Raw genomic sequence first — 14,944 nt, 5'->3', positions numbered from 1 at the left:
TTTTTACTACGGTACTATCACTTAAACTTATTCCTATTCTATAATCAATTATAGTCCATCTGTTTTCATCGAGGTCACACCATTCATGATAATATAATTATTACTAATAAGGTTGTCCACACCATATTTAAATTTGGAAGCAAAAAACTCTCTTATTGATGTTATTTATACTAAGAATAACCTACTATTTATATTTGGTAATAAAAAACCTACTACTAATATACACATACATTTATGAGCCCTCCATTCTTTCGTTAAAAAAAAAATCAAAATAAATATTCGAATAGGCTTATCGTAACATATAAGCATCAAAGGAGCCTAAGATTGTTCATCTACAGCAGTCAAACAGTCTTTAATTGCCGCAATCCTTCATTTTCAAACCAAACTCTCAAAGTAAATGACTCCACGCTAAGATTGTTCATCTACTGCAGTCAAAACAGTCTTATATACTCCATAATATTTCCTCGTCCACTCAGATTTGCCCACGCAATATCTTAATCGAGACAGGGTTTAGCTTTCTTTCTCCTGATCTCTGCCGCGGGGCCCACGGTCCAGTTACACTGCCATGCGATAGAAGTTTTGCCTGCGATGGAAAGAGTGAACCGTGGCTCACGCCGCACTGCTAAGCCGTACCCAACGGCGCACCGCTAAATTCCGTCTCTTGTTCACTTCCCCGTCAAAATAAAGAAGAACCCTAGCGGGAAGTCCCCACCTTTCAATCTCTACGACGACTGTTCCCCGGCGTCGGCGACCTGGAAGCGCAAGGGTTGGGTCACCATGACCCCATAGCATGATGCGTCGCGGATTAGGGTTCGGCTTAGCGTCGCTTCTTAGACCCGAGAGGTTCGCGGCAACGTCATTGGGTCGAAAGGTCGGAGCCTTGTCTTTCCTCTCGCGGCGTTCGATCTCCTCGACTGGTGGAGATGTTAATGCTGGATGCTGCTATCGGTGGCAGCGCGGCTTCTGCGGCTACGCCGTGGAACAGTTCTCCGACGACGAGTATGAGTGCGAATTCGAGAGCCACAAGGTATGGATTGTGGTTTGTTCCACAAGTTCTTTTGCTTGCTAAGTCGTGTGTGCTTTAGTTAAGTTAAGGTCCATTAAATATTGAATTTTGGATTTAATAGCTCTTGGAATTGTTCTATGAAGTGGAAAATTGGTCGATTCACTTTCCAGAGAGTACTTTATGTTTCAGAGTATCAAAATGACCATACCCGAGGTTGCTCACTTTCCTGGACTTTTGATAGACTCTGGGCGTTTACGAAATGTATTTAAGCTGTCAGGATGTCAACTGATCTTCTTGTTTAGTTAAATTACTAATGGAAACTTTGAACTTTCGAATTCAAAAGCTTAGTTGTTTCTCGAGCCCTTTTTCTGTTATTTTAGTAATCAGGACGATTATTTGTCTGCAGCCTTCTTCAGAGGCCAACATTGATGAATGGAGATGGAAACTTAGTTTGCTCTTACGCGGCACTGAAGAGCAAGAGATTATTTCCAGGGACAAAAGAGACCGACGTGATTATGAACAAATATCAAATCTTGCAAAACGAATGGGTCTCTACAGGTGACAACCGCTGCACATCCTTCAGTTGTGTCCTAAAAGCAAATTATTGCTTGCCAGCATATTGTTATCCTTAATATGCATTTTATTATTTGCACAGTGAGCTTTATGGAAAAGTGGTGGTTGCCAGCAAGGTTCCTCTGCCTAATTATAGACCTGATCTTGATGATAAGCGGCCACAAAGAGAAGTATGTAGTGTGTCAAAGGTTAATAATTTTATTTGTTGTTTCTGAACCAGCAAGTTCACTGTTCTGGAGTGAGTGCTTGTGTTACAGGTGATGATCCCTCTTAGCTTGCAGAGGAGGGTTGAAGGTTTACTGCAAGAACACCTTGATAGGGTGCTATTAGCATCCAACATTGTCAATGATGAATTGGGACGTAGTTCTTCCAGCAAGGATGTGGAAGATGTAGATGTTGATGAAAACCAGGATTCCTTGGTTGACAGTTCAGTCATGGAAAAGATACTTCAGAGAAAGAGCATACGAATGAGGAACTTGCAAAGAACTTGGCAGGTTGATCTTAATGCTTGGTGGTGTGCTGGTCTTCACTAGTAGCAGAGGCACAGTTTTACCTTTGCATTTATGACATAATCTGAAATATGGTGATCTCATATGGTTGAAACAAGGGTTTTTGTCACTCGTACATTTTTTTTGGAATCAGTATCATATAGGAAGCCAATTATGATGTTCTAAAAGTATTTAATGAATTGATTTATGAAGTTAACCCTGTTGTTCTTAGGAAAGTCTTAACATGAAATGAATAAGTAAATAGCATGGAAGGAGAGAAGGTCGCTTTAACTTTATTTTCTTATAAGTTGTGGGCCCTACATTTGGAAATACAAGTCGAACCATTATTTGTCAGGTTGGCAAATCCTTCCGAACAGTTATAAAATGATGCCTTGGAATTACAGTTCATATTAAATGTTTTATTCCAAAAATGGGGATTAAATCCCAGAGGTTAGAATTCCTAAAAATAACGATTTCTAAACAAAGTTGTTGGGAAACCAGGTGGTCTATATTGGGTGTGAAGTTGTGATACCAGAAACCTACATTAGATCTTTTTTTTTTCTTCTCTAAATTAAGATAGTGTGTTTGCAAGTAAGCTAAATCTTTTTTCTTTCTTGTTCCGAGAATTTAGTTTATATATATAAGAAAAAATGGTATGACCTTTATGTTAAACAGGACTCACCGGAGGGTGTGAAGATGCTGAATTTTAGAAACTCACTTCCAGCATACAAGGAGAAGGGCGGACTCCTCTCTGCTATTGCACGCAATCAGGTCTTACTTTAAGCCAAGATACCTTTTAAAGTGTTTTTCATGAAAATATGTTGCATTTCATATTTAAATATCATGCCTGTTTGATTGCTACAAGTTGCATTATGGAAGAGAACTATCTTCAAGTTGAAGGGTCTATTTTAGCATTACTAGGACAAGGAACTTTCATTTAAATGGAAAAAAGATAGTCCATTTGCAACCAGGGTGCCAAGTATTTGAATCACTGGAATATTCTCTTTGCTTATGAGGATAAGACTGTACATTGACCTCATTGGTGGAAACCATGTACTGGTTTTGTCCTTCTTTGAGCTGTTACTGGAGTTCAATTATGCGCAATGAGACCTTAATTTTTCTTGTTTACAAACTCATTTTGGTAACACTTTTGACAGTGGCAGTTTACGATTCAGCACGAACCAATTAGGCTTTGAGGTAGAAAAGGAAACTAACTTAACATTGTTATATTTTACCCCATCACGTGGAGAAAATTGAATTTTCTGACATGGGGATGTTGATATGAATAAGTATTTATGATAAATTGGAGGTAGTACTAGTTGAAGAAAGATGGTAAACATTTGTTTATTATGCTGTCCATATGGGCTGAAGTGGACATGGATAGACGATTTTTCAACTAAAGTTGGATGTGCTGCAAAGTGTGGATATGATCAACCCGAGGGTGATTTTTATTTACTGTTTATTTCATGATTTTTTTATATACATTGAATTTTTTTCTGTAGTTGATTGGCGGCCATTAATTTTCCTTGACTTTCAAAGTTTTCCATTATTTTAAGGCATGTCAAGCTTTTCTGTTTCTGGATATTTTCATAACAATAAGAGTAGATTCAAGTACTTGTGTTACATATTATGTATAACTGGTTTCTGCTGAGATGACTAGACAATTATGTTGTACCATTTTGTTTAACCCTTTTATGTCTGAAAACATTGTCTAAATCTTCATGTTTATACTTCTCAGTTTGTGACTGCTTGATTTGTTTGGTTGTCTTTTGCTACTTACCATCTATGTCCTCATCAGGTCATAGTAATTTCTGGGGAAACTGGATGTGGTAAAACAACTCAACTTCCTCAGTATGTTCTAGAATCTGAGATAGAATCTGGGCGTGGGGCATTTTGCAACATCATTTGTACACAACCGCGAAGAATATCTGCTATGGCTGTTGCTGAAAGAGTTTCAGCAGAAAGAGGAGAAAATCTTGGTGAAACAGTAAGTTTTTGCATATTCATGTTCTCCAGTTGGGTGTATACAACTAGTTTAAATATGCTTACTAGGAAATTTTCTGTACAATCTTTTGTTCTAGACATTACCCTTTTGTGGTAGGTTGGTTACAAAGTTCGATTAGAGGGAATGAAGGGAAAGAATACACATCTCCTCTTTTGTACCAGTGGAATTCTGCTAAGAAGATTGCTTGGAGACCGAAATTTGAATGGTGTAACTCATGTTTTTGTTGATGAAATTCATGAACGAGGCATGAATGAAGGTGCATGGCATTTATAATACAAACAGATTTGCCTCTCTTTTTTGCATGAATTATTTGAGCCCAGCTTACTGCTTGTAAAGATTGCATATGTGCCTCTGTGATGTGCAGATTTCTTGTTGATTGTGTTAAAGGACCTTCTTCCACGTCGCCGTGATTTGAGATTAATTTTGATGAGCGCAACTTTGAATGCTGAATTGTTTTCAAACTACTTTGGAGGAGCTCCAACAATCCATATTCCAGTATGCTAATGTCTAGTACATACTTTAGTACTCTTTGAACATCTACCTGTCTCTTTATCTTTCTATATTATTTATTTTTTTCATTTACCATGAACTCCTTACTGTTTGAAAATTCTTGTGATTCCTTAGAAAGAGTTGTGATTTATATTTACATAACTTCTTAACTTACAGGAGTTTTGTTGAAGACGGATCAGATTCTATTATCAGGAACCCACTCTTCACTAAATAAATGTTATCTAGATTGGTTAAAAGTGCACTTTTTTTAAAAGGAAAATTCTGTTTATGATCCTGCAAATGTTGAAAATACTAAATTTGGTCCTTGATAAATTGAATATAACTGGTATATTGCTTTAAAACTCAGAAACTATCATAGATACCACACTCAGCGGTATTTTTGATAGTTTGCTATGTGTCAAAAACTATCAAATATACCCCCATCTATGATTGTTTTCGAGTTTCAGGGTGATCTGCATAATACTTAACTGTTCAACTAGTATCTAAATTCTAGACATTTATATGCTATCTGCTGGAATTATAGATCCTATATCTTTTACTTTCTATATTGTTATGCATAATATTTCTTCTGAACCTCACCTTTTTTATGGTATGTATCAGAAAAACTATATCTAACCACCTTTATCTCTGTGCTCTTAGCATGCTTGACTCAAAATTCCATAGATTAGCTTTTTGTAGATTCCAATTTGAGACCATTCATTAACATCATTTTCATCAACATTGTCTACAATTTGTTCTGAGCCTTGATTGAAAGTTGAATGCTTGTGAAGCTATCATAAAAGAAAATCTTCTGTTGGCTTCAGGGTTTCACATATCCTGTAAGGGCGCAGTTTCTTGAAGATATACTTGAGAAAACTGGATACAAACTGACTTCTTTTAACCAAATTGATGACTATGGCCAAGAGAAACTTTGGAAGACTCAGAGGCAGCTAATGCCACGTAAAAGAAAAAATCAGATTACTGCACTTGTTGAGGTACTAGTATGCATGGCAGAATCTGATGAATAAGTGACATTTTTTTTTATATGTTGCTGCTTTTCCGATGCAGGATGCTCTTCAAAATTCAAGTTTTGAGGGATACAGTTCCAGAGCACGTGATTCTTTGGCCTCCTGGACACCTGATTGCATAGGTTTTAATCTTATTGAGGCTATTCTGTGTCATATATGTCGTAAGGAACGACCAGGTGCTGTCCTTGTATTTATGACTGGTTGGGATGACATTAGTTGCTTGAGGGATCAGCTGAGGGCTCATCCTCTCTTAGGAGATCCAAACAGGGTTTTGGTACTTACATGTCATGGTTCTATGGCTACTTCTGAGCAGGTAATTTTTCAATGGTGAAGATTCCGTCATTTTGTTTTTTCAATTGCATCTTATGCTACTTTTTAGTAGTCTTCAATTGCTAATTGTAAATGAGAAATTCTTAGTTTTGTCATGGCTGAACTCCTACTTTCGTCATTATTGGTCATTCTCATAGATTTGAAGGGTAATAATTTTTATGATCTGCATTGAAACATATAAAAACATACATTACTGGAAGTCACATTCCATAATCTTCCTGTGTTGGTTATAAAGCTATTTAGTTTGGGTATTTCACATAGTTTTGGGCGCTAGTCATTTAGGAAACTAGAACTTGAATCCCACTGTATGCTGGTAATATCAACAGTGAAGATCATTTTCATTGGTATGTCTCAGAACTTTGTTCATACTTCATATACACTTGTTCCATATTGTGGAATGTTAACTATAGGTGTCATCGCCCAGGTCTGGGTTCCATTAATATAAGATTGGATCTACGGAGCAACTCGAAGTTGAAAAATACTTGACGGAAATTTTTACCAAGTTATATAATTAGCTATGTAGCTAATGTTGAGCCTCTCAGGTTGGTTCCAAACTCTCCTGAGTCTGGGTTACTAGTGGAACTTGTGTAATTATACAGATAGTAAATTTCAACTTAAATAACAAGGCTTTGATTTAGTGGTTAAGTTCCTAATGGAAAAGTTTGTAGGGTCAAATCTCACCGATTATGCTTCTTTAATATTGGACATTGTTACTGCTGTTGTTGGGCCCTGTAGGTCTACCTAGAATTAGAATAATTGTTGTTATTGCAAAAAACATTGATAGAATTATTGTTGTTATTGGACATTGTTACTGCTGATGTTGAGTCCTGTAGGTCTTCCTAGAATTAGAATAATTGCTATTATTGCAAAAAACATTGATTAGATGATGCTAATGTCCCTCTTTGATCAAGTATGATGGTATATACATAATGCTAATAACCATTAGGCATTAGTTTTTGTAATGCTATATTTATTTGTTAAAACATCTGTACCTACTTAAGTTGTGCTGGTTGCAGTTATTTCAACCATATTTGAGTTTTTATTAGATTTTCATACCATGTCATTTATTTAAGCCTTTTAAATTTACCTGCTCAAGCCAAAGTTTATTAACCCTCTTTCTTGAGACTTGATAGTACAACCCAATATCCTTTCAGATGTGAAACAAGCTGCGGGAGAAAAAGAAATCTATAAAAATTAGAAGGGGTGATGAAGGAATGTGTTATTAGATTGTAATATTGCAAAGTATGCTTCTCTGGTTGAAGAATCATAGACCTATTGGGTAGCGTGATTTACTTGTTATTGGCCCCTCTTGAAAGATCATGATGTGCATCTATTGGCCTGAGGGACTAGATTAATTGTCCAATGCAAAGCTTATAACTTCATGTTGATGAAATATTTTGGTATTCTAATTGTTCTCCCAATAATAAAAATATATGTCGGATAAGAAAACTCTGTCGTTCATAGTCATTCAATTTGATGCTGCACTTTTCTCTTTTGCAGTCACTTACTGTCCATTGGTAATATGCAGAAACTCATATTTGAAAATCCACCACCTAATATACGAAAGATAGTCCTTGCAACAAACATGGCTGAAGCAAGTATTACAATCAATGATATTGTGTTTGTTGTTGACTGTGGTAAAGCAAAAGAGACCACCTATGATGCACTGAATAATACGCCTTGCTTGCTGCCATCCTGGATCTCTAAAGCTTCTGCCCGCCAAGTAAGATATTTCCCTCAAACTTTCTTGTTTTTGTTGGTGATTCATCTGTTGATTTTCTTTTGAATTTTGAAATAAGAATGATTGTCATTTTCATTGCTTATTCATATGCAAATTATATTTTCTTCTCTATCTTTGAATAATTTTATTTAGTGGGATATCCATAAGACAGTTGATTTGGCATTATGTGGGACGCCACATGCACCTGCAACAATCTGTATGTGATAATTGTATCCATGAGTTTGACACCAGACCCTTCTATTGCAAAACAGGTCAAAGGAATAAAATTGAAGGACGTTGACATTAACAGTGGACTTATTTGATTTATGAGGCTTCTATTCTTGCCTACATAAAAAATTATGTATCCTATATAATTAAAGTCTTATATGTCACCCAATTTTTATCCTTTTCTGTCACAAGTGACGGCCTGTAAATTTAGATATATGTGTAAATGCAATTTCATTTCACCTACATGCTGCCATCCATCAATTTAAATAGCTGACAAAACCGAAGGTTGATTCTTAATCCTATAAGAAGTGGTGATGCTGTCTCAATGGATGGTTAATGAAGTACTCCATAGTCCATACATCTAAACACAAGAAGGAATTTTTTAATGGTACTAAACAGAAGCATCTGAATACACCATGGTGACAGATATGGTGCAAAAAAGAGGGCATTCTTCTCTATGCCTTGCACCAAGAAAAGAACTACTATTACATGATCCTCACGGTAAACCACTTTTAGGTGTAGATAATTCCATCAACTATGATCATTAACCCGTTATATCCATGACTACTGTGCTTGTTGGGCAATATAAATCCGTCAGGAAAAAGCAACAGTTTGATCACTTATATTTATCTTAATTCTCTTGTTTGAATCAATTTCATATACTGCCTTATGTTGAATTTCATAGTTGTAGCTTGGAGAAGATAGAACTTGAATTTCTTGACATTTTCTTTTATAGTATATGACTCTAACCATTTGATTGTTTAATTATGTAATAAAGAATACCTGAAAAATAAGAGCAAATTGAGGTTATATATTCAACTGATGAAAATGTGTGGCTGCATGTTTTGTGAATGATATTGTTATCAAAAGCTACATCTTTAACAACAATATCTGTAAGAGGGTCAAATCACTCAAATATTTTGGCAACTTAGAATTTTAACAGATGATGCCATCCTTGACTTCCTACCAAAGGAGACATCCTTGATCTGTTCAAAACTGCATAAATTCATTATACTTTTAATCTTTTGGTTGATTGTTTGTCACTTTGTCTCTCCATCTTGTTTGCTAATTCTTTTATTTTCTCTATGATGAGATTGCAGAGGCGGGGTAGAGCTGGTCGTGTGCAGCCTGGGGAGTGCTACCATCTCTATCCTAGATGTGTATATGATGCCTTCGCAGAATATCAGCTTCCTGAGCTTTTAAGAACTCCATTGAACTCCTTATGTTTGCAAATAAAAAGTTTGCAGGTTGGTAGCATTGGGGAGTTCTTATCTGCTGCCTTGCAGCCACCAGAACCACTCACCGTAAGTGATGCAAAAGCTCACTTATAGGATCACTAGTTCCTAAACAATTTTCTCTTCAGAACATTCATGCATAATCTTGTATAATATGGAAAAGATATTTTTTGAGGAAGAGGTATTCGGTATATGATCCCTTGTTACTTAGTTATAGGAAATTAAGAAGTTATGTATAATTGGATTAATGTAACAAAATCAGAATGACATGAGCTTTAGAAGTAAATGTTTAAACCCAAGGAATTCAATTCTGGGTACCAGTCCTGTGCTGGTCCATGATGGTACTCTGCCACTGGCGGCTGCAACATGCCGATAACAACCACTAAGTTCACTATGTCTTTGCATCTTTTCATGTACCGCCCAGTAGTTGTACAAACACTTTGTGAGTCATTCCATTGGTCGACATTCCTGCATTGCTGAAATTGGCCAACTAACCTCACAGCCTATACTATGACAGGGAAATTTCTAGGGCTGAATTTCAGTGTGGAACAACAGTTTCAGGACCATGGAACCTCCTGGGTGACACATGGCTGGATGGGATATCAGAGTGGTCTGGGAGGGGTAGTTGACAGTCTTTAGTGGGTCCTCTTGTCGAGAAGGCTTCAAGTGAATTGGGCACGGCTGATGAATCTTTCAAATGTCCTTTTTTGTGCCTAAGAAAGTTCTTTGCTTGTCCTTTGCTTGTTTGGTTCCTGTCCGGAGTGACGACAATTTTTTTACGGTAGTTTGTTTCTTGAGATATCTAATCAACTTGAGTTTTCCTTTTTAGCTTGTTCTCAACAAGATTGTGTTTTATAGCATCAAAACATGCTTTTTTCTGTAAATTATGGTTTTATTGATGTGGTTAATATGTTTGTTCTCTGAATGGTGAAGGCATGAGCTGGTTGTGCCTGTGGTTTCAAATATCGATTTGTGCTGGTATATTCTGACTGTTATTTACCAATCTGAGGAAGGATTGGTACTGGACCATATAGCTCAATGCTAATCAGCATTTGTTTTCCCTATTTTATTAATGAAAGAAAGCAATATAAGTTGGTGTTACTGAACTGATCCAACAATGTGTCAGATGTAGTGTTGGACTGGTGTTTAAGAAATCATGGTTTCACCTGCCGTCCATCCTATCATTGGCCACCAGCAAAAATCCTTCTTTCCCATATTAGCTGGTTTCTGGCAGTTCAGTACACTGCTTGGAGTTGAATTTCTTGATATATGCAGGTCCAAAATGCTGTTGAATTTCTGAAGATGATTGGAGCACTAGATGAACAGGAAAATCTTACGAATCTTGGTATGATGTTGAATTAATATGAAACCTGAGGTGTCCTCCCCAGCTTATATATATTTCTACTTTGTCTCCCATATGCAGGGTTTTATATTTTGTTGCATCATGGAGTATTCTGGATTTTATGTTTCTTAAACTTTGACTTTGCACTGTGTAGGTCGATATCTATCAGTGCTTCCGGTTGATCCAAAGCTAGGAAAGATGCTTATCATGGGTGCTGTCTTTCGTTGCCTTGATCCAGTTCTTACGGTAGTGTCTGGATTAAGTGTCAGAGACCCTTTTCTCTTACCGCAGGACAAGAAGGATGTAAGTCCGTATCTTTATTCATCAAAATCTTCACATGTGTTAGTGTTCTTCATAAAGTGTAATTACTTTTTGGAATTTCCTGGTTGTTGTCATGTAGAGACTGTAGCCAATATAACCTCCTCTACACTTTCACAAAACCCTTCTGATATTCTGAACATTTTCTGTCATCCTGAAACATTTGGATTGGTTTGTTGCTTTTAATTTTTTTATCCTCATTTAGTCATCTAACTATTGACATCTGTGCGACATTTTATCACTATATTTGTACTCTACAGCTTATTGTAATTAGAGAGATGCATCTTGAATCAATGTACTGTTAGAATGAAATATATGATTAACGTTCAGTTTGTATCTCCTGTTCAGTTGGCAGGAACTGCAAAATCAAGATTCTCAGCTAAGGACTACAGTGATCATATGGCTCTTGTCCGTGCATATGAGGGATGGAAAGATGCAGAGAGAGAAGGTTCTGCATATGAGTACTGCTGGAGGAACTTCCTTTCAGCCCAAACTCTTCAGGCTATCCATTCACTTAGGAAGCAATTTAGTTTTATTCTAAAAGATTCTGGTCTTTTAGATGCTGACTCCAGCATCAATAACAGCTTAAGCCATAATCAGCCACTGGTTCGTGCTATCATATGCTCCGGACTCTTTCCTGGGATAGCATCAGTTGTGGTAAAGGGCTGATCATATTTCTTTCTGTAATTGCTTGTACAATTTTTCCTTCTTATGTATGCACTTCATTTTTCATTTGTGTTATGCTTGTGTAGCACAGAGAGAAGTCTCTGTCTTTCAAAACGATGGATGATGGCCAGGTCCTACTTTATGCTGTAAGTGCAGACTTGTAAATTGATTTTTTTTTTGTGTCTTTAATAGTCATTTCATTTATCATATTATAGGGGAAAAATATGGCACTGATTGCTACATTTTGTCCGTCCTTTTGAGTATATAGATACTGCATCCAATTTTACTTTTTAGAAACTAGAAGGCAAGAGATTCATTGGAACTATAGAAATTAACATTACTGCAGGTTGCTGTATGATGCATGCATATATAATTTTTAGGATGAAAGCTGTGAACCATGGAAATCGATTTGAAATCTGGACATTACAAGATATTATAAGATCTTGCACAAACTCTTGAATGGACAGATATGATGATAAGAAACTCTTGATTGGACAGATTTGATGATGATGAACTTTTGAACTAACTTGTTTACATCATGAAAATATAGGGCAACAGTGAAGTTCATCTACTAGTATTTGACTCTATATATTCAATTTTCAATGTATGTACACTTCACCAGGATTTCATGTTTGTTACCTATGTTAATTGGTTAACATTTGTGTCAGACTGGAAAATTTGTACTAGGTGTATGCCACATTGTCACGGCCTTAGCTGGAATTGCCTAAGACGTGAGGCACCCTTGCGGCCAAGACGCGAACTTAGCTTGCGTTGCCTAAGTCGCGCTTCACCCTTGCGATATTGCTCCGCAAAGATCAGCCCACTTGTAACCTCTCGCAGGTCCCGAAGGACCTGTAAAAGAAAAAGTTGATTAGTTCGAAAGAACGAGCGACGGACAAGTCCCGACGTCTCGCGAAAAGAGGGGAGGCTTTACAAACAATTCAGCGAGCACCTTGCGTGCACAAGAGAAAAGAGGGAGAGGGGGAAAACAAGGGCTTTAGAAGGTTGAATGAACAGCTGCAAGCCCACAAACAGCTGCTCACCGAGTCCCGGGCGCGACAACAAGTTCCCGTCAAGGCAACGTGCGAACATGCGAATGAGTGTTCAACGCCCGGTACTATACCGAAGCCCCATCCAGCCCTGTGCCACCCGGGGGGTTCCAAGGGGCTGAGATGGTTGACGTTTTGGTGAGCGGAGGCAGATTCCAGAAATCAGCCCGCGGCACACGAAAACGGAGTTGTTCTGGGCTGTTTTGGGGCTGTTTTGCTCGGTTCAGTGAGCGGTCGCTTTGTAACGCTGCAGCTTGTTCGAACTTACATTTTTACAAGCAAAATGACTCAAAACCAAGGCAAAACAGGCTGCAAAGTAACTGTACATGTAGATGAGAGCGACGAACGGTTTGTTGAACGGAGTTGTTGCGGGTGCGCGACGACCGTTCGTGATAACATGGGACCATGATTTGCCATATTTAGCATACCACGCTCTATATACTGCCATTAACTAGCCATGACCACCCTGCTGGGTGTCCAATCGTTACTGCAGTGCATACAAAATGTGTCTAGGCACCTGCTTGTGTGATTTAACTGACTTTGATGTAATATATGAACACTGTTTCTAGTAATTGACTATGTCTGCTTTAGATGCATACAGAATTTATCTAGTTGTTGAAGTTGTGTTGACCTTTTGTTTACAAAAGCTAGTTCTATTCACTTTCGGCATTTGGTTGGAGTCATTCATTCTGACTGAAGCTGGTTTTTATTGCATCAGAATTCTGTAAATGCGAAGTACCAGACAATCCCTTATCCATGGTTGGTCTTTAGTGAGAAGGTCAAAGTGAATACTGTTTTTATTCGTGATTCTACAGGTGTATCTGATTCAGTACTGATCTTGTTTGGTGGAACCCTCATCAGGGGAGAAATGGTAGTCTTCTCTCTGGATTATATACCTTTCAGTGATTTAATGACTGTGCTATAGCTGACTTGATATTTGTGGCTAGGCTGGACACTTAAAGATGTTAGATGGCTACATTGATTTCTTCATGGATCCAAGTTTAACAGAATGCTACTGGAACCTCAAGGCGGAACTTGATAACCTTGTACAAAGAAAGGTAAACATGAATCTAATATTAAAATATGTTATTCAGCAATAAGTTAAATGAATTATGTTATTGTGATTTTTTTCAATGTTGTAAGTGCATGTTTTACGTTCCTTCCATTAAGCTACAAGCAAATGATTCTTCCAAGAGCATCCAAAAGGTGATGTTATATAATAGGACTTAAAGTAACATCCCATATCACATCACTAATTTAAATATTTTATGCGTCAATCTCAGTTAAGCTGACCACAAATAGGACACTACGGCTTTGTCTTGTTCTTATTATATTTTTAAAATTCAGTTGGTTGTATTTATTGACTAATTACCTGATGGTTGGATCCATTGTTGAATTTACTTGTATATTACTTTCACTACATTAATATTCCCTGATGTGAATGCAGCTTCTAGATCCGAGAACAGATATCCACAAAGAAGGCAGGTACCTAATGCTTGCCGTGCAGGAGCTCGTCTCAGGTGACCTGTGTGAAGGAAGGTTTGTATTTGGACGGGAAACAAGAAGGACCAGATTTAGCGGCAACGAGGGCAACAAGAACAATATTGTGAAAGATGGGACCAACCCAAAAAGCTTGCTGCAAACCTTGTTGATGAGGGCAGGCCACAGCCCACCAAAGTACAAGACGAAGCATCTGAAGACGAATGAATTCCGGGCAATAGTGGAATTCAAAGGGATGCAATTTGTGGGAAAACCAAAGAAGAACAAGCAGCTTGCTGAGAGGGATGCTGCTATAGAAGCTTTGGAATGGTTGACCCACACTTCGGACAAGAGCCACCAGGTTGAAGATGATGACTCCCCACTTGATATCACTGAGAATATGCTGAAGCTTCTTAACAGACCAAGGCGAAGGTCAAGGCGTCGTTCAGGCTGATGGTGACACCTGGAGAATCCAGCAGACCGCAGATGCTGCTAGTATTATTACTAGAGGCATGCCTCTAATTGTGCCAGATTCTTTTTCACCTGGGGAGGCTCTCATCATTCTTTTGCTTACTGGGGCAATTCTGAGTAAGTGATAATAAGACCAAGAGCCAAACGGTGCGGCATGACACATGGATGACGAGATTGGTAACAATAGATCATCTTGATCAAGGCAGATAAACTTTTCAGAATGCATCAATCTAATCTGTAGGCTAATTCAGGAAATTATAGTCTGTTTATATATTATATCTTTTTTTGGGTACCATTCGATCTTTTTTACGGGGGCAAAGGAGTTTAATCAATTCTTATGTTGTTGTGACAGTTATATATACAGGAGGCAATAGGTAATATTAAAGAGGACATGAGCATGTCCAGGTGTAAAATGCATTCTAGTTCCTTGGCTGCTACATTGGCAGTTTATTTTTTGGAGACATTTATTTAAATAAGTGAGCTTTCAGAATCACTGTAAACTCAATTTTGGGATACA

The 14,944-nt window shown here is 37.6% G+C and overlaps 1 protein-coding gene across 1 annotated transcript; it reads left to right on the top strand.

Moving 5' to 3' along the window:
* Positions 1-704: 704 nt before the first annotated feature.
* Positions 705-14,920, top strand: LOC103980863 (DExH-box ATP-dependent RNA helicase DExH3). Its single transcript, XM_009397387.3, has 19 exons — positions 705-1,027; positions 1,413-1,564; positions 1,662-1,749; positions 1,837-2,073; positions 2,743-2,838; positions 3,866-4,054; positions 4,169-4,328; positions 4,437-4,567; positions 5,386-5,556; positions 5,630-5,902; positions 7,448-7,642; positions 8,968-9,171; positions 10,378-10,447; positions 10,599-10,747; positions 11,111-11,419; positions 11,515-11,574; positions 13,196-13,348; positions 13,425-13,535; positions 13,925-14,920. Exons 1-19 carry the CDS (start codon positions 791-793, stop codon positions 14,408-14,410), a joined length of 3,471 nt encoding a protein of 1,156 aa, XP_009395662.2. The 5' UTR covers positions 705-790; the 3' UTR covers positions 14,411-14,920.
* The last annotated feature ends 24 nt before the right edge of the window (positions 14,921-14,944 follow it).

Source organism: Musa acuminata, chromosome BXJ1-4 (genome assembly GCF_036884655.1).
Source record: "Musa acuminata AAA Group cultivar baxijiao chromosome BXJ1-4, Cavendish_Baxijiao_AAA, whole genome shotgun sequence".
Classification (NCBI taxonomy): domain Eukaryota; kingdom Viridiplantae; phylum Streptophyta; class Magnoliopsida; order Zingiberales; family Musaceae; genus Musa; species Musa acuminata.
The sequence above is the reverse complement of the archived record's forward strand: the minus strand, read 5'-3'. Positions and strand labels throughout refer to the sequence as shown.